This window comes from Asparagus officinalis, chromosome 5 (genome assembly GCF_001876935.1).
Source record: "Asparagus officinalis chromosome 5, Aspof.V1, whole genome shotgun sequence".
NCBI lineage: Eukaryota > Viridiplantae > Streptophyta > Magnoliopsida > Asparagales > Asparagaceae > Asparagus > Asparagus officinalis.
In genome coordinates, this window is record NC_033798.1 from 97,969,945 (window position 1) to 97,996,200 (window position 26,256).

The window sequence follows — 26,256 nt, forward strand, 5'->3', positions numbered from 1 at the left end:
GCTGATCATGACCCTCCTCCTAACTTCCACCATCACGAGATGTAATCGTTATTTACTTGAACAATCAACATCCTCTCAAATACATGCTTGTGACAATTAGTTATCTAGCGATCTAACCATGAAATTATTTTCATAGCAATTATCATTCTTTAATAATAATTGCTATAATTAACAAAGCTCCAAGTAGTTGCAACAGACTTGAACTCATGGTCAGCAGAAATAGTTGGTGTAAAGCCATGAAATTCCAATTTAAGTTAGACTTAATTAGCTGTAGTAGATTCCTGAGTATGCATACAAGAAAAGCTCATGAGGTTGGTGGTATACAGATACCAGTTTCTTTATTATGTATATTCCTAAATTCTACTCTAATAAAGGTTTACTACCAGGCTGAGTCAACTTACTAAATATATACTTGGCATTATATAGCACCACTAAACCTGATTAAAGAAGGAAAACATAACAGGAAAGTCACTTACATATTTACATCATCGAGCCCCCATCATTGACTTCTTGACTCGTACTAGTTTTTGAAGCTTTAATGCTCAGCAGAACATCACATACTGCCCATGGGAAGCTCAGAAACTTAATTCCAGAGCCGGAGTACTTTGGTTGATAAGTTACATGATACCAAGCTGCTGCCATCCTTTTAAACTCATTCTCATTACAACTACTCCTGAACCATTCTTCAACCTCTTTATGAAGCCCATTTACTGCGATTAAAATCCGGTCCTTCATATCTTCATACTTTCTCTTATCATTCAAATAAGCCTGACGGCTCCTCATGTACCCTGTCAATATCTCATCCTCATACTTTATGTCGTAATATTTCATTAATGCACTCAGCCTTTCTGCATACCGACTATAAAATTCTTCTGCAGCTATTAGAAATTCTTCGAAGCCATCTACTTCAAGATCATAGTCATAAGGAATTTCTTCACAAATAATGTTTTGGCTGATGTTATGGGGATTGATGGCTGCTCTGTAGAGTTTGCCCAGGACTCCACTTGACTTGTAACTGGGCTTCTCTGCTCTTTCCATAAAGTCTGGAAACCTTTTGGGTCTTAGTCCACTTGGCATTTCAGCCGAGGCTCCTGTTTTGGCGTAGTCTACTGCCATTGAGTGAAGATTAGCAAGCTTAAGGCATTTAGTGCTCAGGGCTTTGTCTGGTTCGTTGTCGGCATGGACCAAGTGGGCTGTTGAGATGGCGCCCAGATTGTCATTTAGCATGTAGTCGATGAAGAACTTGTGAACTTCCTGCAGTCATATACATAATTAGCTAACAGACCTTTATTTGAAAAGATGCTATAAATGAACTCTAAAACAAAGTGTATAAAGCGAATATCTGGCTGAATTCTTAAAAGGTTAACATCACCACCCCACCCCCTGCACCAAAAAAAACTAGGGTGTTCACATAACCCCTGAACTTTTTTTCATCTCACATAATTCCCCTGAACATTTGGATGTCTCACAAAACCCCTTGAACTTTCAACTTTTCTTACCGGATCCGCTAGCTGTATTTGACAAATAAATACAATGTTCTTTACAGAAAAAAATCCCCAATTTAGCCATTTGCTATTTGCAGGCAACGTACATTCCCTCCCCAAATTAAGGGGTTTCTCTCTCAAGGAAACGTTAGTGCCAATTACAAGTAGGGGTTTCCAGTGAGAAAACTTGAAAGTTGGTCTGTAAGACACCTCGAAGTTCCATTGGGTTTTTTTTGTGGGTTTTTCTCTCTTTTTTTTTCTTTTTCCTTTTTTTTTGTTTTTTTTGTTTTTGAGTTTGGGTTTTTTTTTTTTTTTTTTTTTTGTGGGGGGGGGGGGGGGGGGGTTACACAGTTTAAGGGAGTTATGTGTAAAACCAACCCCCTGTAACCCTTCTTAAAACAAAGCAGAAATTTAGGAGTACCTTCACTCAGCTCAGAGCGTATAATGATAAGAATTAGAGTGATCTTGATAAGCAATATAATTAAAGAAAGCTCACTCTTTATTATGAATTACTTGCAACTTAAAATTGGATTCTTTGAACAAACCTCTAGTGAAACTTTGTGATCCATTAGGCGTGGCCTTCTAGAAATGTAATCCATCGGTGCTACAGTCTTTGATGGGATAAGTCTTTCATCCCAGGATATGGAAAACAAATCTCCATCTAAATCTCCCCCCGAGCATTCATTTGGATGAGGCCTGCATAATATGATTTAAACTGCTAATGAGATCATATAGTTATGATGTCCATAAATTATTTCAGCACAGCTAGACCATGCGTGTAATGAAGCCTTCAAAAGTGTTGCTTCAATGATAAGTGTTGACATTATATTTTCATTAAGCTAGCAACATATTTCTGAGGACATTGGAAGCCACCGTGGGACATTCAACCTCAGACAAACTTTCTGGTGGACAAGCCCACCAATATTGAGGTGATTTGAAATGGTGAAATGTGTCCATGCAAGCAACACCATGGAACATGTCTTGATGTGTTCCTATTATGGTATTATCTTCAACTGCTAATAGGTAATCACTGCACCTTACCATTTTCATTCAAAGTATAAAAAACTGCAATGATTATTAAAGAATACTCAGATATTTGTCTTTACTCAAAAAATTTGAATAAATACAATTAGCCAGAGAAAAATTTTCTATGGAGATATTATCATCAATCTGGGATATCGGTTTCAAATTTGGGTTTCAAATAGGATGACAAGTTCAAGTTCCTAAATGACATAAATCATCACAAAAGAGCTTAGATCTGAGGATTTTTTATTTAACTGAATGACAAGCCTTCTGACTATTTGTAAACAAAGTTAAACTAATTAAAAAATAAATAAATTAATGGATCTAGGCATATAATTGCCATCAATTTTAGTCTGCTCTAAGTGACGGACTATCTAAAACCACGACAAAACCTTATTTTGCTAAATTCTAGTTCTACTTTTCTGTGAAAATGTTTCCTAATTATAGAGAACCATATATCAGATTGCTAGTCCATAATTCTAGCTTCTTGTGAAAATGTTTCCTGATCATCAAAAATCATAACGGATTGCTGAATTCTGATTCTAGCTTTCCGTAAAAGTGTTTCCCAATTTCATGCATTCATGTAAAGTTCCAAATCCAGCAACCATTTAAATATGTAAGTATGATTAGGAAAAATGTTGCCCAATTTCATGCATTTAAGTATGATTTGATGTATCCATAATACAATTAGTGAAGATTATACAGAAGGATACTTTACCCAGATGTCTAGAACATTTAAATATGTAAATATTAGTTCCAGTATCTTAGGAATCCAAAAGCAGAACAATTCCCAATTGATTTCCTAATTAGCTTTGCAACGCTTACAAGAAAAGACATATCAATTAAACAGTAATGAATACATATTAGCACTAGAAACAGAACAGATGGCATGATGCATTAATAAGTAGATAAATTGTGCACCATTCATTTCCAGGCTTGTTAATTAATGCTAGGATCCAGACCCTACTTGCCCCCTTGACTATTAAATTTGTCCCTACTTGCCTCTGAACTATTTTTAGTCCTCACATGCTGCCTAAACTATTGAATTCGTCTTTTGCTTACACTGTACTATTTTCCGGTTCGACCTCGTCCACTAAACAATTAAATTCGTCCCAGCTTACCCCTTATCACTTTCAGTACTTAGTTACCACTTTCGTTTTATTTTGTGTGTTTTAAATGGATTTATAAGAGAAAGTGTCAGTTCAAGGGTCAAGGTGAGACTGAAAATCGTTCAAGGGGGGTAAGAAGGAATGATATTAGTTGTTTAGGGGGCAAACGGATACCAAAAATAGTTTAAGGAGTATGTGGAGGGACAAATTTGATAGTTTAGGGGGCAAGTAGCGACCGAAGCCTTAATGTTAAACATTATCCTCGCACATGCTTTCTAATTCATGCACACTTAATTATTCAAGTAGATATTTATTTTCAGTAAATATGCAACACCCTTTAACCACTAGTAAGAAACTATGTAGCATCAACCTTACCTCTGTCCTTTCTGAGGGAAGACAAGGCAATCAACCCAACCCATATTGTCCAACTTGGGGTCATAAACAGCCTCTACTACTCTAATGTCCCCAGGGTGGAGACAGGGATTTTTTGTAATCACAACCTTCCCAACTACTACTGCTGTTGACCTGTCCACTTTTGTAAAAAAAGCTTGATCAGGATTTTGAAGCTCTTCGTCCGTCATTGACACTTTCAAGAACACTTGGCCATACTCTAGTGTGCCTAATTCATCTAAACACCCGATTAGAACACGGGCTCTTGGAACAAATATCCGACATCTACTTCTTATATCAGATAACTGATATTCCCTATAAGCTTTAAGCAGCGCCAGAAGATAAGGCTCTGAATCTGGTGCATAACCATGCATTAACATCTTTAGAGCTGTTTTGATTGCAGAGCCTTTCATTCTACCTAGAACTCTCAAAGCAGCCTCTTTACTTGTTAGCATGTTATCTAGAAGACGCATCTGGTCATGTTGCAGCAATTCAAATATTTCATCATCTACTCCTAATGTAGATAGGAGAATCACGATTTCACGATTCAAATAACATGGCTGGGACTCACTGCACTTTGTCACGTTGAGCATAGTGTTGTTTGATTTAAACTTTAACATACTTGGCCTCAGAGAAAGCTTGCAGAAAGAAGTGCGATCAATGGTTATAACCCCTTTATACCCGCCATATCTAATTTGAAATGCTGATGGAGTATTACTAAGTCCCAACTTTTTTGCAACTTGCTTGGCAAATGGTACAGATATTTTTCCTATACCATCTGAAAAGCAATACTTGACGCCATCAGTGTTAGTTTCAATGTCTGGAATAACTTTGACTTCACGGGATGGGACATTGAATGTCGGAGTAGATGAGCTGAATAGTTGACCCATTCTCGCTGCACACTTAGAAACACTATAGATTTCGTTGAACTGACCCATCCATTCTCTAATGGAGCTGGCAGTCACAAAGTCATTAGAAGCAAACATCCAAATAGAACTATCACGAAGTTGGCTCGCAGAAAATGCCAAAAATTCAAACTTCTTTGAGCCAATGGATATTCCATCCCTCAGAACAGATAGTATGCGATTGTAAATTCCAGTTCTATAGGGTTTTGAAAATATATCTTTGCCAATCCTCGTCGATATTGCTTGAGAAGGAAGCTTGCAGCGATCTTCATCAACAAAAGTAACTCTAAGGAAGTCAGAAGCATATGCAGAAAAATGCTTTACTACATAATTGCTTGTTTCTAACTCGGGGCCCAAAAAGTAAACTTTTGAAGGAGTTATAAGAACTCTACGACAGCTCATTAACTTTTCTTGTCTATTTCCGTCAGATGACAAACTCTGCTGCTTTCCAAAGCGAGAGAGATGATTTTGAATGAAATATATGGGCTTGTGGCATGTTGAATTCAACTTATGCATCATCATAAGGATCTTTATCGCGGTATCTGAAGATAGTTGACTGAGAACACTAAACAGATTCGAGTTAACATGTGCAGAGGAGATCTTTTGCAAGTGAACCAGTGAATTGAGTTGAAAAAGGACCTCATACGACACTGTACAATCACCTGGACAGTTTAAAATAGGAACTAGTTTTGATGACGAACAGAACACTTCCCCTGGCATGAGCATTAGGTTACCCAATTCTCCAAAAAATGGTAGACTCTTGATAATTTTTGAAGATGATAACCCATTTGCAAGCTCCAAACAAAGATAATAAGACCTCCCGATGACACTTGTTGCTGAGAAATCAGGTGCACGAACCCAAAGAAACTCAACATCTTCTTTACAAAAATGGTAGCGGGCACTATTGAATTTTGTATTCAAAGAAGGCCCACAAATCCTGTGATATATTTTTGGTGCATACTGGAGCTGAAAATCACAGGGATAGTTTAGCTATCAGTACATATGACTAATTAGGTAAAAAGTAAACGTCAAAGAAAGAAACAAGAGTTAGAGAAAATAAAGAAACAATTGAGTAGTATATAACTTATAGCATTCTGCGTCAGGAAATTACTTTTGAGTGTCCATCACTTGTATTTGAATAAAACCAAATGCAACATTGTGAGGCGTTATAAGATTCTTTTTGTTATCAGAAAAATCAACAGTAACTCTTTTAACTATTGGAACCAAAAGTAAAGACACACAAAGTATGATGTTGCCAGAGTCATTTGTAGACTGTGGATACCTCGTGGCCTTCCTAAAGGCAACTAAAGTGTAGGATTTTCCTGAACAGAACTCATCACAAATTCAACAAAAATCTGCAACAATCATCCTATTCACAGGATCAAGCTGATGTCTTTCCAACATGCACAGCATCAAACCTCCAGAAAAAACTACACAAAGATCAAATCTTTAGCTAATCAAACCGAAGAAAACCAAGTCAAATTTTCACCTGCAAAAGAACAGCATTGTGCTCCATCCCGTTCCCAATCCGACACGCAAAGCTATTGACAACATCCCCAAACGGAACCTCAAGCTTATAAACCTCCCCTCCATCCTCCAAGGAAATCGCCATCATCATCCCTCCCCTAAAATCCACAACCTCAACCCTAACCCCTCTCCACTCCCCCAAAACCTCCATCGATCTCTCATCCCTCACATTCCCAAACCTAATCACCACATCATCGAACCGACGGTCGCCGGTGCCTCTCGGGACGATGTCGGCGTGGGATTCGGCGATCGAGAGAGGGGATCGCTGGAACAGGAGGGGGTTGGTGTTGGAGAAAGCTATGGCTTTTTGGGCGGAGGAGATGGAGTCGAACTGGACGCGGCCGAAGCCTAGGGATTTCCAGTTGGTGTGGACGGAGGAGATCTTGCAGGCGAAGACGGGGCCGATGGCGGAGGAGAAGAAGGCGACCAGCTCGTGGCGGTGGCGGAGCGGGGGATGTTGTTGACATTGATGGTGGCGCGTTGGGGTTTGGGGGTGGAATCGTCGTCGTCCATATCGAGGGGGCGTTGAGTTGGGGAAGCGGAATCAATGTGGGGTTTTGTGGGGGCTTTAATGTTGGGTTAACTGCATATTAAGTCCTTAAAATACCTGTGATTGCTCATTAGTCCCTCAAATGGTCATTTTTTTAATATGATTGTCGTCCATCTGTTAGACAATCTCCAACGCAGCGGCATTTTGAGGCAAAAAGTGAAAATGCTGCTGCGTGGGAGCTCCAACCGAGCAGCAGTTATTACCGCATTTTGACGGGGATGAACAGCGCGACGTTATATTTGGCGTCGCACTGTTCATCTCCCCATTACTGTTTTTTTTTTCAATTTTTTTTATACCTCATACTTTTATATATTTACAATTTGTCCCCAATTGTTTCATTAAATATATAAAACAACCCCAATAATATTTAAATTTTATAATTTTACCCCAATTGTATAATTTGGACAAAATAAATTATTTTTTAAAAATAAAAAAATGCTAAAATTTAACGGACATTATTATTAATTATAATATCAAAATCTAGACATTATAAGTAAAGTCCCATGAAATATAAAGAGCAATCACAATACATAATTCAAATATAAATTACATATCTGAAATACATAACATATAAAAACTGACACACATAATATAAAACTTCATTAAAATAAAACATAAAATACAAACTAAACATGGTGACGTTACTTAAGATGGACAAGCAACTCTCAATAATCTGGTAGATCGGGGCCAGAGTGTCCAATATCATTGAAATAATTGCCAAAATTAGAAGCAGACCCTTGTTCTTGTTGATTTCTTTTTTGTATTATTTTAATCTGTTGAGCTCGAACGTACTCACGCACGTTTGGATCAGCAATGGAATTCAAATCTTTCATTATAATTTTCCATTCATCTCTATCTTTTTTCATGGCTATCTTTTCTCGTTCGATATCAAATGCTTCTTGCCTGTCCAAGCTCGCCTTGTCTAACCTGTCTATAAGTCGATTGTTGGAGGTCTCGATGGAGTCCACTACACTTGACTCATGATCATCATTTTTCCTTTTCAATTTAGCTTTTTTTACCCTAATAGGTCGTTCAGATGGAGTAAATGATGACAGTCCGGGAGATGTTGATATAGGAGATTCCGGAGTGGGATTATCTGATTGTGACGAGTCGAAGTTCACACTTTGGGATTGTCTTCGACCAACTTGTCTTGCTGTGGGGACATCATCTTTGAATTTTTCAAAATTTTTAACCATATTCCAGACATGATCAAATTTGAAACTTTTTTTGTATTTTGGTTCTTGCATAAATAACATCTTTGCTCGAACTAACTGTAAATTATAGTGAACATCAAGTTATGTATTTCAACAATAATAATAAAATTCAAACGATAATTAATAGAATACTTACAATATCTTCATCTGAAGCACCACTTGGATTCAGATTCTCTACTTGTCTCAAGCACGCATTCAATTTCCTTACTTCATTACTTATGATTTCCATTCGAGAACGTCGGCTCACACGCATCTCAAAATGCTGATCTCGAAGTTCATTGTATTTGTCCTCCACACGAGACCAAAATGCATCTCGAGACTGGTTTCTACCGATAATAGGGTCTTGAGAAATATCCAAGAATACTTGACAAAGGAGCACATCTTCAGTAATAGTGTATCCAGATGATCGAACAAATATTTTTTTTTGTAAAAAGCGGTTGGTTTGGAGATCAGAAATACTTTGAAGAAATACTTCGAATTGGGTGGTTTGAAGTAGAATTCGTGAATGTTATTTATAGCCAATCCAAATTTGTTTTTTTTGTTTGAATTTGAATTTGCTGTTGGTTTGAATTTGTCGGTGGTCAACATTTGAAATTGAATCATTTTGTACAAATTGATCAGCTTTACACATTATCCAAAGTTGTCGGTGGGAATCAATTTTTGAAATCAATTCAACTTTACACATTGTCCAACGTATACACAGCTCAGCTTTCCTTGAATTGTGTGAAAGCTTTGTACGAGTGGGAATCATTTTTTGAAATCAGGTTAGCTTTACACATTGTCCAACGTATACACATCTCAGCTCTCCTTGAATTGTGTGAAAGCTTTGTACGAGTGGGAATCAATTTTTGAAATCAGGTCAGCTTTACACATTGTCCAACGTATACACAACTCAGCTTTCCTTGAATTGTGTGAAAGCTTTATACGAGTGGGAATCAATTTTTGAAATCAGCTTAGCTTTACACATTGTCCAACGTATATAGCTAAAAGCAAATTTGAATTTTGTGACAAATTGATAATAGCTGGAAAACATTTCCTAAAATCAGCTCAACTTTACACATTGTTCAATGTATACAGCTAAGCAAAGTTTATAAATAGCATACTAGATTAGGTACATCCACACAATTACTCGTTGTTGTGTTAAAATTATTATTTACCATTTCTGCATACTTCAGTCATTCTTTTCTTACTTCAAAAATGAATTTCGATGTTGGAGGTCCATCATACTTATCATCATCTTCATCTTCGGATGATGATAATTTTCTGTCCAATATCATTGTAGAGATTGATGAAACCGAAGAAGTAATTTGTGAGTACATCAACAACAACATGATCCTCGTTAACAATTTACGTCAACACAACTACCAACCGATCCATGGTGGCTCGATTCTCGGTCATGCAGTGATCAACCGCGATCGAGAAAATACGCATCAGAATTTGGTCATATATTACTTTGCCGATAATCCACGTTTTGGAGAAGATATGTTTCGTCGTCGATATCGGATGTCAAGAAGTTTGTTCCTTCGTATTGTTGATGCAGTGAAAGATCATGACTATTACTTCCAACAACGAAGTAATGGACTTGGTAGAATGAGATTATCACCGTTACGAAAGTAACAGCTGTTTTTCGCATGTTGGCATACGGTCTACCAGCTGATGCTACGGACGAATACATTAAAATAGGTGAGTCAACAGCAATTGAAAGTATGACAAAATTTTGTCGTGCTATGGTGGAAATATTCGCAGAGCGGTATCTACGAACACCTAACGCTAACGATATTGCTAGGCTACTCTATATTGGAAAAAAACGTGGTTTTCCAGGAATGTTAGGAAGTCTTGATTGTATGCATTGGAAATGGAAAAATTGTCCAACAGCATGGTCTGGGCAATACACAGGACGTAGTGGGTCACCAACTATTATCCTCGAAGCTGTGGCAGATTATGATCTTTGGATATGGCACGCATATTTTGGTATGCCAGGCACCAATAATGATATCAATGTGCTGGAGTCATCTAATCTTTTCTCTAACCTAGCTCAAGGTATTGCTCCTCCCGCTCACTATGTTATTCAAGGAAAAGAGTATAATATGGGTTATTATTTAGCTGATGGTATATATCCGAAATGGGCTACTATTGTACAAACAATCCAACAGCCACAAGGTAGGAAGAAAAAATATTTTGCCATGAAACAGGAAGCATGTAGAAAAGATGTAGAACGTGCGTTCGGAGTTCTCCAATCACGATTTGCAATCGTGGCAGGATCAGCACGTTTTTGGAAAAAACATGTATTACATGACATAATGACTGCATGCATTATTATGCACAATATGATAATCGAGGATGAACGTGATCTTTATGCACCAATTCAAGAAGTGAGGGAAGCACCAATACCAGAAGTTGATATGGTAGCAGATGAAACTACAAGATTTACTCAATTTATTGCACGTTACGGAAAAATCAAGGATAAAGATGCTCATATTGCGCTTCGTAATGCATTGATAGATCATCTATGGGAGGAATACACTAATTCAGATAGTTAAGAGCATACTAAATTTGTAATTTTTACATTGTTGTTAATGTTTAATTATTTTCTTGCATTTTATTTTCTGTTGTGTTCTTGAATGTAATATTTTGGCAATATTAATAATAAAAATATAATATTTTATTGTTTTATTAGTTTAATTTTTTAAATAATAAATCATTTTATTTGGAAAATATGTGAAAAAAATAAAATTTGATATGTGGGGTTAATTGTTGAAATAGTTAAAAATATAGGGAATAAGAAATAATCATATAAAAGTAGATAAAAAGAAAGATACTGAGAATATTCCTTTTTGGTGTAAAAATGGTGCAATGGGTTGGAAATGAATTACTGTTAGATGTGACTTTTGCACCATTTTGGTGCAAAATTTGCACCATTTTGGTACGATGGGTTGGAGATGCCCTTAGAATTCCTAATAAGTTTCTGTTATCATATAAAATGACCTAAGTGGCTGTTTGGTTAGAATTTTTTTCTCTTGAAAGCCTGCCAAAGTGTCACTTTTTGGCAGGCTTTCAGCCCAAATCACCCCTAAAAAAGAAGATTTTGGCTGAAAGCCTGCCAAAAAGTGACACTTTTGGCACTTTTGGCAGGCTTTCAATAGAAACTTTCCCTTAAAAACATGGAACCAAACAGCCCCTAAGTGTTAATTTTCCACCAGGAGTCGACTCTTGTCCCAAATTGGCTACGCATCACCTCGACTCGACCCTAGGCGGGACGAGTCTAATAATGTCTTCACTCGACCCTTACGAGAAAGGTCGAGTCTAAAGGTGTCCTCCCTTGAGCCCCTCAATTCAGGACGATCTCATGCCTCTTCGTTTGGCAAGACTAGGTCAAGAACCTCCCAATCCGAGATTCCCGAGTCAAAAGGCGTCCTTTGTCGGTCCACTCGCAAAGTCGAGTCGAGAGGCGGTGTGCCTTCGAACTACCCGCAAACAGCCAGTCACTGTCATAGTGGATGCATAGTTAGAATCATCATTGTTTTAACCCTAAAAGTCTTTATAACTCATCAGAATTCATCAGCATCATGCTTCCCTAGTCACAATCACATTAAACGCATATGTAACTCATCTCATCTGCAGTCGATATCTAAAAAATAGCTGCTGACTCAGCTACCTTCTTGGACTCGACCAAAGTAACATCAACACCCCCAATCATTTTTTTTTTTTTGTCCGTGGGTGGTGTGTATGTCCGGCACGGGTGTGTTGTCTATGTTATGACAAGTCTGTGATCACAACTGGGTAGGGAGAAGGTATGCAACCTTTGCCTACTGGACCACAATTATTGCATATGTCTCACAACTTAAGAGAGAATTAATAGTCAGTCTTAAATCCTCTTCTACAAACCATCAAAGGAGGTCAAGGGACCGTAAGCTCTCAAGATTAGCCCTAACCCCCAGTTGGGAACTCATGCATCAAAAGTTCCCCTAACTCTAGTTGGGTTAACCCTTAATCCAATATATAGAATTACCTAATTGTCGTACGAAAAGTTCATTTCCGCTGTACGAAGGGGACGGTAAAAAAAGAGCATTGCTATTTGGCTCGCGGTCCAACCGCGAGCCAAATAGTTTTTTTGGTAAAAAAAATATCTCTGGATGGGGTTTGAGAAAGTTCGTAGCCACTGAAAAAGGAAAGAGTTGGTGGGCTTGAGTTTTATGGTCCGCGAGCCAAATAGTTTTTTTGGTAAAAAAAATATCTCTGGATGGGGTTTGAGAAAGTTCGTAGCCACTGAAAAAGGAAAGAGTTGGTGGGCTTGAGTTTTATTTTGAGTGAGTTGGTGGGCTTGAGTTTTATTTTGAGTGGGTTGTGGGTATGACCTATTATAAAACTGGTTAGTGAGGTTTTAAAATGATAGGGTGAATTATAGGGGTTTACTGAAAAACCATCAATTTCCATAATTTTAATAGAATTTCACCCTGATAAGTAACATTACCTAACAAGAGGGAAGAATTTGTAATAGCAATAAAGATTCGAGGGACTAATGAGCAAATACTAAAATGTAAGAAACTAATTTGCAATAAAGGGTGATTTAAGAGACTTACATTTAACCCTTCAATGGTATGACTTTGACTAAATGAAGAAGAAAGATTTATGTTTTCCTTTTGACTCATCTTCACTTTGGTACGGACGAAGCTTACCCACATTTTCACTTAGATGTCTTAAAGTTTTTTAACACATTGAAATCCTGATATTTCAATTCAATATCTCTTTGTTAGGTACTCCAACGTCAATTTCATTTCACTTTAATATCTATGTATGGATCTTATTACATTTTCTATTAAATTTATATCAAGTGTTTAACACTCGATTCTTAAGTACTTGATATGAATTTAACATGAAATCTAGTGGAATTTGGACATGATATCAAAGTGAAACGTGATTAAAGCTTTTAGATATCAAGATGCGTGAGAAATACTTTAAGATATCAAAGTGAAATGGAATTGAAATTTGTATCTAAAAGATGCGTGAGAAATACTTTAAGATATCAAAGTGAAACGGAATTGAAATTTGTAGCAGTTAAGTGTTTAAAAAATTACTTGAGATATCAAAGTAAAAAGACATCATTAAATCTCATCATAATGAATTGTTAAACTGTTACTTTAGATTGATCCATATAATGATAAAAACCTGATTATAAGAAAAATGGATATGTTTGGTACCAAACATAAAAGTTATGCTTGGTAGTGAGGTGACACAATCTCTTCCACTCATTCAAATGGTTGCATATCTCAATGCACTCCTCAACTCATGTGGATATGGTCCCACATTTGAATAAGTAGAGGGGATTGTGTCACCTCACTACCGAGTACAAAATTTATGTTTGGTACCAAGTATACTCATATTTCTCATATTGAAAAAATGGGTATGCTTGATACCAAGCACAAAAAATTATGCTTGGTAGTGAAGTGGCACAATCTTCTCTACTCATTCAAATAGTTGCATATCTTCATGCATTCCTCAACTCATGTGAATGTGTTCCCCCATTTGAATGAATGGAATGGATTGTGCCACCTCACTACCAAGCACAAAATTTGTGCTTGGTACCAAGCATACTCATTTCTATCTCTCTCTCTCTCTCTCTCTCTCTCTCTCTCTCTCTCGCATATATATATAGTATATATATATATATATATATAGTATATTATATATATTATATATATATTATATATATATATATATATATATATATATTATATATATTATATTATATATATATATATTATATATATATATATAATATATATATATATAATATATATTAATATATATATTAATGGGTATCATTGTCAATGAAGGGGATTTCCCTCTCTTGACGTTATGTGCATATCTTCACCATCCTCATAAAGTAGGAGAGGAGAATGTGAGTTATTGGGATCTGTGCCACATAGGTGTATAAAAAGGAAAAACCCTCATTATATATATTATATATGTTACTGATAATATATATATATATATGATATATTATATATATATATACTATATATATATATATATATATATACTAATTATGAGGAAAACGGCGCGTGAGGCTGGCTCGCGTAGGAAATTATCCTACGGCATGCCAAGTGTATGACATGTGAGCCCCTTACTGTCATATGTGTGGGCTCATCATGTCATACACGTGTGCGAGGTAGGAATTCTCTACGCCTGCAGCTCACCTCCCATTCTCTCTCTCTCTCTTCCTCTCTCTCTTCTCTGTTCTGCTCCTCTCTCTCTCTCTCTCTCTATACTATTGTAATTAAATATATATATACCTATATTATATTATTATATATATATATATATATATTATATATAAATATATATATTATATATTATATATATATAATATAAATATATATATATATAATATATTTAATACTGGAATATGGGTAATATTTGGTACCAAGCCAAATTTTTATGCTTGGTAGTTAAGTGGCACAATCACCCTCCAATCGTCTAAATGGGGGACCACATCACGATCGGTGAGAAATGCATGTGGATATGTTATGATTTGAATGAGTGGATGGGAATATGCCACCTCCACTAACAAGCATACACTTTTTGTGCTTGGTACAGCATACACATTTCTTTCCTCTCACTTCTCTTTTTATATATATATGTATATATATATACATATATATATATATATAGGGAGAGGTTCAAATACAAACCTCACTATCCTAAAAACTAAAAACCTCTCCTCTCCATTGGATCTAGATTCATCCAATGGCTGAGATTAAAGCTGCATAAGGGTAATAAGGTAAAATAAACAGCCCACTAAAGAGAGGTAATTAATGCTACTCCATTTCCCAAAAGCTTGAACCACTAAAAGCCAATCCTCTCACGTTCTCCTCTCTCTCTCTCCTCCATTTCCCAAAAGCTTGAACCAACCCTCTCTCTCTTCCTCTCTCTCACCATCAAACAACCCAGATCCGAGCTCCTCCACCCCCTGCCACCTCGCCATCATCCACCTCCGACGACGCCAACGCCGAACCCGTAGATCCGCTCCGTCAACCCTCCAAGGTTCGCTCAACTCTCTCTCTGTCTTCAACATCTTGTTATGTGAGGTGTTTGTTTTTTACCATAAAAATCGTAATTTTTTGCATAAGTGAATCTAGATTCACTGCAGTGAATCTCGATTCACAGCAGTGAATCAGATTCAGTATGTGAGTTGTTTGTTTTTTACCATAAAAAGCGTAATTTTTTGCTGTAAAAGGTGAAATCTTTTCATGGTTTAAAATTTTATAGCTTGTTTTTTACCATAAGTTTCTTATTCTTTTTGTTTAAACAGATTCACTGGAGTGAATCCAGATTCACTGGAGTGAATCCAGATTCACTGGAGTGAATCCAGATTCACTGGAGTGAATCCAGATTCACTGGAGTGAATCCAGATTCACTGGAGTGAATCCAGATTCACTGGAGTGAATCCAGATTCACTGGAGTGAATCCAGATTCACTGGAGTGAATCCAGATTCACTGGAGTGAAAGCTTGGATGGTTAGGATGGTTTTTAATGAATTGTTGAAGAAATAAATGCATGTGCTGTAATTTTGAAGAAATAAACGCATGAGTGAATCTAGATTCACTGCACAAGCGTCACAACAGCAATCCCGAAGGCAGCAGAAGACTTCGGGTCCGAGACTCCAGAGAGAGTATTCCTTCAAGGACGAAGACGTTCCAACCATCTTCGAATCGCTCCTCGAAGGCAACAAGATCAAGCTACCACCTATCACGAATCAGGAGGAAGCTGATAACACTACGGACCCAAAGTACTGTGCATACCACAGAAGGGTTGTTCATCCCACCAAGGATTGCTTTGCTCTCAGGAATAGCATTCAGACCTTGGTCGAAGCCGGCGTTATAACGCTAAGGTAAGCCAAATAAAAACGGCAAAACTCCGACCGGTATAAGAGTATAAACTGCTTCCTGACACTCCAAAGAGTATACGAGTATAAACTGTTTCTCAATCCTCCGACCGGTATAAGAGGTTAAACTACTCCCTGATACTCCAATAGGTATATGAGTCTAAACTGTTTCCCCACTTTTGACGGGAAGTTCCTGGAGAATATTAAGCTAATATTCTTAAGGATAACCCGGTTAGTTAACTGATAATAATGTCCGAACCAGTTCCGCAGAGGAAACTGGGGGTGGACGATTTATGTAACGGGAAGTTCCCAAAACCACAGCAATGTAATGAATAAGGACTCCCATTCAAGTTCTCACTGTGTCTGTGCACTCAACACTCTCTCTGTTAGAGTCTGGACGTAAAGTTCCCAATTGGTCAAACCTTCTTACAGTTAGGACCACAGTTAAAATCCCCTCTCGATTCTCCCAATGAACGAGAGGTCCACAAATCAAGCGATCAAACCTTCCTACAGTTAGGATCATCTTAAACCTTCCATTCGGTCCACAGCCAAAATCCCCTCTCGATTCCTCCAATGAACGAGAGGTCCACTTTCAAATCGAGTGATCAAACCTTCCTACAGTTAGGGTCACCTCAAACCTCCCACTTGGTCAAACCTTCCTACAGTTAGGACCAAAACCACAATTCATTCTCGATAAACGAGAAATTCATCTTTAGTTCGGTAATCAAACCTTCCGACAGTTAGGGTTATCTGAATCTTTTTGAATCTCAGAGTGGAGATCCCACTCTTGGTTTCACCTTTCCGGATTCTGGGGGTGGAGATCCCACCTCGAGTCTCCTTTCCTTCTTTGTTCGGGGAATAGAATATAAAATTCTTCCTTCCCCATACCAATCCTTTTCGAAGAATTCAGGATTCATCCTAGGAAGTTTATCCCGAATCCTAAGTAGGGATAAGTCAACGCCTAACACGCGTCGCCGGTTTAGTCTTTTTCCGTACAAAAAGACACCAGAGTTCGATTCTAGGGTATTCTATCCTGAAACCTAAGCAAGGATAAGTCTGCGCTTAACCCGCGCTGCCGATTAGTTCTTAACCGCTAAAAAAGAACATCCGTCCACATATTCAACATTATGGCAGGTTGTTATTAATAACACCAAAATCCATGCCTTACACGCATGGGGAATGTCATCCTGAATCCTAAGAAAGGATATGTCGACACCTAACATGTGTTGCCGGTTTAGTCTTTTACCGATTGAAAAAGACACCAGAGTTCGATTCTGGGGTATTTTATCCCGAAGCCTAAGTAGGGATAAAGTCAACATCTAATACGTGTTGCCGGGTAGCCTATTCCCGTAACAATGGCGAAGCCTATGTATTCAACATCATAGCACAAAGTCTCAGAGAATTCACTCTCTTAGCACAACGTTACATGCGGAACGGATTTAGACAATTCGCATGCTAGCCCGACTCAAACGGTAGTCGGTAAAGGCTAATCAAACCCGTTGAAGGCTGGGGGTTAGCCAAAAACCCCAAAGTCAACGCCTAACACGCGTCGCCGGGTAGTCTATTCCCGTGAGAAAGACGAAGTCTACGTATTCGTATGATAGCGTTTGAGTCCCATCAAGTATCAATCAATATTATTAATCCACGTAATTAATTGTCGCTTAACTTGGAGCAAACATGGATTACTAAGCAGAGCAAATATTTCTTTAAAGAAAGTACATTTCACATCTTAGATTTTATCTCCTTTATATTTATTACTAATAGAAATTTCCTATATTCAATTGTAAAATTCTCAAAACTAAGAACGTAGGAGATCTCTACCCAGTAATTACTCCTAACCAACAAAAGTAGGAGAAAGTATGTAACAGTTTTGATTCTTTGTATAATGATATAGCAGAGATATCAATTATTGGATTATTGGCCTAGAAATTTATAGATTGACCTTAAAAGGTTGGTATCTTTTACTGCATAATTAACGTAATGAAGGAAAATAACTGGATATTTTCATCAAATTTAAACTCCCAAGATCATTCCAAATTTTCATTCGGTGCCATTTCTTCTAAGTGCGGATTTTATTAGAGTTGCCCCCACGCAAGCAGACAGTTCTGAATCAAACTTGGAATAAATAGAAGAGACAAAATAATAATTTATTCTTCCATTGTGCGTTTCACAACCAACTGCTCGGATCCATGCGGACATTTATGCGGTGCACTTTGGTTTCTTCCCGTCTGCCCTCATAAGTGGCTGCATTAAAGCAGACCTCGTATGAATATAGGCCCATAACATGTGTTGTAAGCTTTAAAAAAGGAGCATAGTAGGCCCATACAGAAATAAACCGTTGCCCGAACCTAGAGCATCCATGTAAAAATTGTACACAGCGCAAGAGAAACTTTTTCGGAGCAGCAACCCGACCATATAAATCATAAAATACAAGATAAATAATATTCAAAAAATAAATATAACAGCAACAATCAACAAACTTAAACACAATGTGCTAGCCTAATTTAATAAGAACGATTGAGATAGGCAGACGTTATGGATCTTTTGGATAAATAATAAATTTTCTAGAGAATGTGATCTTGTTTATTTCTCATGAAATAACTCTACGTCTAGGCAATGATCTACTATTTCGTATCAATTTTGCAAGTCAGATCTTTATCAGATTTAAATTATTGAGTTTCCGAACATGTAAACATTTTGAGAGTAGAGATGCTAAACCGTATATGTATCCGTATCCGAAAAATATACGTAACCGTATCCATCAAGATATAGTTACGGTTACTCAAATTTATAACTGATAGGATATGATTACGGATATGATTTTGTAATAAAATATCCAAATCCGTATCCAAAATATATGAATACATAATCATACTGTTACGATAGTTTTAATCTTTAGATTGTATCCGTATCCGTATCCGAAAAAATATATGTAACCGTATCCATCAAGATATAGTTATGGTTACTCAAATTTATAACCAATAGGATATGATTACGGATATGATTTTGCAATGAAATATCCAAATCCGTATCCAAAATATATGAATACATATTAATCACATTGTTACGATAGTTTTAACCTTTAGATTTTAATCTTTAGATTATGGATATGAGGTTAATTTTGATGATCAAGATGTCTAGTATTAGCTTTTCAGATATAATGCATATATCAATGAACTCTTTTGTATCACATGAACTATATTTTTTTCAATACTATCATGTTTTCTCATATCCATTTTGTATCCACATGCATATTCGCAAATCTATTTATATATCTGCATGTATATCTGTATCTAATTTTAGCGGATATGGATATGAATTTTTATTACCGAGATATTTTTGTATCCGATACGTGTAAACGGATATGGATATGTAAGTATCATATCCGAACCTTATCTGGACCAAATGCACACTTATTTGAGAGATATCAAAACATTTGAATCATCCATAGATCTATGGACCTGGTGATGCGTACGACTATAGTGGACCATCAATGCAAGTAACATTGCAAGCGAGTTTATGCTATCCAGCTATATGATGCCTGGCTTAGAATTTGTAAGCAGGTACACCTTAACATTGTCAGATCAGAATCAGACTTCAATGGCATTCGTTAGATCCGACCAAATTCATAACATGACCAAGTCAATTCTGGCTGAATATTCTCCGCACGAACTTTAATAGGAGAGCTGGGTTTCCTCCAAATGCTCATGCACTTGCTTTCTGCTGCCAAGCTCTCTTTTTACCTAATATTTGTGAAAGCACTCTGAAGATTCCACAAGCACAAAAGCACAGGAGGTGATAAAAAGGCTGAAGAGGAAAAGATAAGCAGATATGGCGCACAAAAGAAGTGACTTTAGAAAAAGAAGGGGGGAAAAAGCATAAAAAGATAAAGATAAGGGTAAATAGCACTTAAATACCTATAGTTTCCCTACTGCGCACTTTAACATCCTCACTTGTTTTTGGCTGACTATATAGCTTGAAGTTCTTAAAATTTACCCTTCAATAACTTCTTTTATACAAACGTGAGAATTTCCTTCAGATTTTTTCCATGTGACAGTCAGCTAGTTTTATACCTTTTAGTTCTTAATGTTTTGTTGATTAAACATAGCTTAATTCTATTTTAAACCTACCTCAATTATTAGATTTCAAAATATTATTATGGCAAGTTTAACAGTAAATTCAACAAATTATGTTAAGGGCTAAAAGTCTTAAAATTAGCTTGTGACTGGCACACGCTAAAATTCAGGGAAAATTCTCACATTCACAAAATATAAGGTATTAAAGTGTGACTTTCTAGAAACTTCAGGGCACAAAGGTGATGCCAAAAACAAGTGAGGGCACGTAAATGCAAATTAGGGGAAACTAAAACTCTATAAGGTATTTAGGTGCTACTTAGCCTAAAGAGAATTCTCTACAAGCTGATGAATTCAAAATTTGAAGGGGGCACTTGAAATAGGGTGAAGTTGCGCTCAGGTATATGATCAAGACTAAAGTTTGCAAAAAGGCATACACCAATCCTTGGCTTTTCTACCTAGTGGAAAATGACAGGCTATCCACGAAATTCATTGCAATTATGAGTACGCAGATAGTGGGGGATCGAAATTGAGCGATCCTGGAAACAAATTTGGGTCGTTTATTATTCACACTTGTCATGCACTTAAGTTTGCCTCCATTATCCTTTTATTGCGGTTTGAACGATTGCGTATTGTAAATCAAAGACACATTTGCCTTAGGATGCCTATTGAATACAATAATAGTAGATAAACCTTTTCTAAAAGTTTGAATTATTAGGCTACTTTCCAACGGTTCGAAAATATAGAGGACTAGTTCATCCATTATAGGAGAAAGTATACACTGATCTCGGTCCAATATATTGATGACCACAGAATGAATACTTATCCTTGAGCTAGTGTAGGAATACCTAAGTTCACTAATGGAATGTCACATATCCTTTCGATACATCATTAATAGTAGATAAACCTCTAGCAAGCAAAGCTCTCATCACAAGAATCCGTTTTCTCACTTTTTAAATATGACACCGCTATCATTATCTCAATCTAAGCGAGAAGCTATTATCATGAAAGAAGAGAGGTTCTCAATAATTCAACAGGCTTAAGACAAAAGGCCCTGTTTATTATAAACCCTATGGTTGAGCAGCGGTTTTCATAAAATTTGTTCTGTGGTTGAACATCATTTCCCACAAAAAGATGTTTTGGCCTATGAAGACCATTAAAAACAGTGGAAAACAAAGGTCTCAAACATCAAGCATAGGAAGAGGAGGTTGAATGAAAGCTTTAGAAGAAGAAAAGGGATGCAGGGATGCTTAGGTCAATTTCTATGCTCCAAGCTCATTTCAATATGAAATATAATATATCATAATAGTAAAGCCTCTTAAAATAGTGAAAACACTCACAATGAAAATAAATAAACAGGAAAAGGGAAAAGTGGAAAAAAGAGAAAACAGCACGAACCTGCAAACACAAGGATATTGATTCTTTAAGAATGAAAATATATCTGCAAAGGGGATGGCAAGAAATAACAGTAAAAAGCCAAAGGCGTCAAATTATCATACAACAATATTCAAGGCCATGTCTTTGTTAGAGGATTAACACCGAGTATATGACAAGAAATACTATTTTTCTCTACATTAGTAATAGAATGGCACTTTGTTCATACTCTTATCATTAATTGAGAAAACTTAGCAGTTGAGGAACACTACATATCATACAAGCCCCTAATTAGACTCTAAATCTTCTTCATCCAAAGACTCTATCTACCATTCATCCATCAGGCACACCAGAGCTTGAGAAATTCACAAGGACAATGCAAGCTAAAAACAAATAAGAGGCAATACAAGAGTAAAAGGTATGAATTTAATTTGATAAAATTTAAATAACCGCCATTAAAACCATGAAACAAAACCATATACTTTCCAAAAGTAAAAGAACAGACGTGCTTCATGTATTCCCTTCACTTTTTCTAGCCATCATCCATGGCAACGGACCATCAAGAGAAGTATCAGAGGGAGTAGGAAATTTACCCTTGTTGCCCCATAACCAAATCTTTGACACAGAAAAGCTCTCGCCTTTGCTCCTAGCACCGATCCTCTTCCCTTCCTCATTATCAATAGCTATGGTATTCCCCACAAAGCCCTTTGCTCTGGCACCATTTTGATCTCCAATACTCAATGCCACTCGAAGATTAGCATCTCCAACAACATACTGATAAGATCCCATTGAGTAACATCTCCTTGCATCCAAATTGCTACTGCTACTCTCCCCTTCTTCTCTCCTAATTATATTATTTCCATCAGTATTTGTGTCAAGAGCACCAACATTATCATTTTTGTTGCCCGTGTTTCGAAACTTTCCAAGTCTCACAGGGACTACTTTCTTCTCACTACCAATCTCCTCCACCTCCCCAATTCGACCCTCTTCCAACCTTAGCTCCTCTTCGAAATCAAATATCGGATTCTCAATTGCAGCTCCCTGTACAAATAGTGCTCCTCTACACAAAGGGCAAGTAGAGTTCGACAAAAGCCAAGTATCAATGCAATTGAGATGGAAAGCATGGCCACAAATCGGAAGAAGACGGAGCTTGTCGTCTTGGGAGAACTCACAGAGGCAGACAGCGCAATCAAAGGGCTCTTTTGAACCGACAATCTCTCGATAGAGGAAGATGGGGAGTGCATCAATGAAGGCTTGATCAAGGCCGGAGTCATGAAGGTGGAAGAGCTGCTGTAGTTGTCTTTGGAGGGCATCTGAGTTAGTGGTTTCTTGATTGTGGTGATTGGAATGGGAAGAAGAAGATGGGTTTTTTCTTATTATGAATCTGACTAAAAGATGGAGGAGACCAGAAACAAAGAAGATGACAGCTAAGATTACTATGATGAAGAGGATTGCTGGGCTAATTCTACTGCTATTGGATGAGGATGGAGCTGGTGGAGGCTGAGATGTTTGCAAAGGAAGTGAATCTCTTTGCAAAACTCCATTGATGGTATTGATTTGGGGGAGAACCCAAGTTGTTTCAGGGGAGGGGGAAGCTAAATTTACCATCTGTTTGCTTGTCACGGGAGCATAAACAAGTCATCTGAGGACATGGGCAATCCAAAAATTCATACTTTCTCAGGGTTGAAAGGTTACCGAGGCCATTAGAGGAGTCGGGCAGGATAAAGATTCAAACTTTTAGAGCATCAGAGTAGTATTACGAAATGGGCAAACTAAAAATTCAAACTTTTTTCGATACAGATCATGGGCAATAAAAAAAACTCTGTATTTTAAGAAGATAAAGAGGAAATCCAAGTCACTGAGGTAGAAGAAGATAAAAGAAAGGGAAAATCTCTTGCTTGTGCTCTCTTCGAGTATATACCCAAAACATACTCAATCTTTATAAACGACTAAATGCTTGATTTCATTCAACTGCTTTTTGAAGAAAGATTTAAGCAAAGAAACCGGTCGCCTACCTCTAGTGAGTTTGGGGATCTCCTGGTTCTTTTCTGAGGTCAGAGACAAACCCTAGAAGCGAGTCACAGCCTAGAAGAGACTCACAGGGCTGGCAAAGGTTTTTTTTTTTTTAAAATAAAATTTTTGCTTCTTTTCTCTTTCTCTTTTGAATAAAACTTCAGCAGTAAACTAATATTATCCTAAGAATTCGAAAAAAGGGTACGTGGGGTGGGTGATGGTGCGGCTCCCAAAGGGGTCTCTGATCAAAGGTTAGAGGGAAGAGCAGTTTTTGTTGTCAAGCTTTAGAAAGAACAAAAACCTTTTGATTCAGGCCCTAGAAAACTGTACATTTGCAGATGTATGCTCTTCTTAAAATATATTTAACCTTGGATCTTAGTTGTACAAATTATTAGTTTCTTAAGCCAGTGCAAGGACAATAAGGTCCATAGCCCAAGAAATCTCTTAATTTTAGACTACCAAGATTTCCCTCCTCATCAAAGAGTATGCGCATAGGCATTTAATATTTCTAAATTGGATTCACAACCTAGTTGTCTTTTGGACTATTGCACATACTATGATCCATTTGCAATATCATTTTGCCTACTAAACTATTAAACCCATTCTTACTTATCCCCTTAACTATTTTTAGTTTCACTTTATCCTATTGAACTATCACTTCACTTCAATATTTAGTGATTACTTTACATTTATTTATTTTATGGATATTTTAGATCAATTTATGAGAGGAAAATAATAATTCAGCAGTAAGATGGAATTGAGCATCGTTCAAAGGGTAAATATAGATGAATTCGGTAGTACAGTGAATAAGATGAGGTTGAATATAGTTAAGGGTATGGAAAGACAAATTTAATAGATTTGGAGGCAAATAAAAATTGGAGTCCTCTAAATTATATAGTTCTTTTCATTTTAAAAATAATTAATTGTAATTTTTTTATTTTTCATTCAAAATAAAAATTATAGCCTAAAATTAAGATGACAAAAATTCAACTACATGTGGGTAAAGTTAGAGTTCACTCTTGAGATGATCAAATCAAATGATTCAGGGTCTACCTCAGAGGTAATTTGCTTTTACTTAGAGAAACAAGCTCTCATGAATTAATTTTTAGATGTGACTTAAGACTCAAAATTGTGCTCCTTGCATTAATCACAAGCCAACTTTTTTTTATAATAAGTTGTTATATATCACAATTGTCTACTAAAATTAGTCATACATTCAACAGATTCCACAACGCCGGCATTATCTATCATAACGAGAAGGAAATTTTTTAAAAATAGATCGATTTTGCTAAATATTTAGCAAAATCGATCTTTTTTTGCCAACATGCCAAAAAGATGTCGATTTTAAAAAACGCCCAACTGAAAACATACGGGACTACTAGTCCCGTATGTTTTCAAGGGCACTAATCACTGATTAGTGCTCCCAGAAAACATACGGGACTAGTAGTCCCGTATGATTTTTGGGAGCTCTTTGGTGTTCAACAAAACGTACGAGACTAGTAGTCCCGTACATAAAACAGAGGCATTTTGCCTCAGCCCAGCAAACATACAGGACTAGTAGTCCCGTATGTTTGCTGGGCTGAGGCAAAACATGCACAAAACATGCACATACCTCTAGCTTTGTATATGACCAAAATTTTTGCTAAAATATATCATCTACATTGTATACATTGATAAAAGTTATAAAATTAGAACATCACAACACAAATCTAAAAAATACACATCATTACAACACAATACATTATCACAACACATAATCTGACGAAATACACAACACCACATCCAAAATTCTATAAAAATACACATCATCACAAAATAATTCCAAATGTATCAAGTCTAACCATACGATAATATGTAGTCTAAGCTAAACAAATCCAAATACATCAATAAATACATACGACAATATATAATCTACATGAAAAAACTAACAAAGAAAAAAAAATCCACCCCTCCCCCGTTGTCTCGGTCTTCGCACGCGGCCTCCTTCATCTTGAGCTTGTATATGCTCGCTCTCCGGTTGTGTGTGGGGTAGTGACGGACCAGCTTGTTGTGACGAACCAGCTTCATCGTCGTGCGTGTAAGATCTACCACGTCTACGTTGGCGTACATATGTAGTATCTTTAAGATCCACCTGCTCACGACCATAATGCCGATCCTCATGAGTTTGTTGAAAAGCTCTACGAACTCTCGCCACTATCTGCTGCAATATCGATACGTGTAATCTCCTCTACCTCGTCCAATGCGTCTATCTACAATTACATAAAAATATTGCTTCATATAAGAAACCAAAAGCTAACATAAAGAATAAAAAATCTATTATAATTGTCACAATTTACTTATCCATCGCCTCTCATCTAACCCTCTTGGTACATATCGAGATTGTTGATTGCGAATCTCGATTTCGTCGACTGGAGGCGCGGTTTGGTTGATTATCCAAAGTCGGGTAGTCCCCCAATACCATCTAATATAATCGACATCCTTCATCGGAGGATAAAGTTGATTGATAATAAGTTGATACCAATCATTCTACCGAGCAATGTATGATTGATGCGTGCGCTGCCAGTTAATCTAATGTCCACCTTTAAACGCCTTTCTCTCTACTTGTTCGACCAATTGTGGAGCGTGCTGTGCGAATCCAAACTGTCTAAACAAACGATCGGATACGTGCCTCTCCATAATGGTAGTTTTTGTAATTGTGGTAAGCTACAA

At 36.9% G+C, this 26,256-nt stretch overlaps 5 protein-coding genes across 5 annotated transcripts; 2 read left to right on the plus strand and 3 right to left on the minus strand.

Moving 5' to 3' along the window:
• On the minus strand, positions 320-6,991 carry LOC109840313 (probable RNA-dependent RNA polymerase 2). Its single transcript, XM_020408900.1, is given in 5 exon segments — positions 320-1,254; positions 2,030-2,180; positions 3,992-5,877; positions 6,401-6,873; positions 6,876-6,991. Coding segments are annotated over 5 exon segments (3,360 nt in total). The 5' UTR covers positions 6,952-6,991; the 3' UTR covers positions 320-480.
• On the minus strand, positions 7,581-8,431 carry LOC109843339. The gene is made up of 2 exons (XM_020412275.1): positions 8,339-8,431; positions 7,581-8,259 (listed from the first exon to the last, which is right to left on the minus strand). Exons 1-2 carry the CDS (start codon positions 8,429-8,431, stop codon positions 7,654-7,656), a joined length of 699 nt encoding a protein of 232 aa, XP_020267864.1. The 3' UTR covers positions 7,581-7,653.
• On the plus strand, positions 9,400-9,819 carry LOC109842226. The gene has a single exon (XM_020411128.1). The coding sequence runs from the start codon at positions 9,400-9,402 to the stop codon at positions 9,817-9,819; it is 420 nt and encodes a 139-aa protein (XP_020266717.1).
• LOC109842227 (putative nuclease HARBI1) lies at positions 9,930-10,742 on the plus strand. Its single transcript, XM_020411129.1, has one exon. It carries the CDS (start codon positions 9,930-9,932, stop codon positions 10,740-10,742), a length of 813 nt encoding a protein of 270 aa, XP_020266718.1.
• Positions 21,739-23,790, minus strand: LOC109840314 (RING-H2 finger protein ATL46-like). The gene has a single exon (XM_020408901.1). It carries the CDS (start codon positions 23,140-23,142, stop codon positions 22,045-22,047), a length of 1,098 nt encoding a protein of 365 aa, XP_020264490.1. The 5' UTR covers positions 23,143-23,790; the 3' UTR covers positions 21,739-22,044.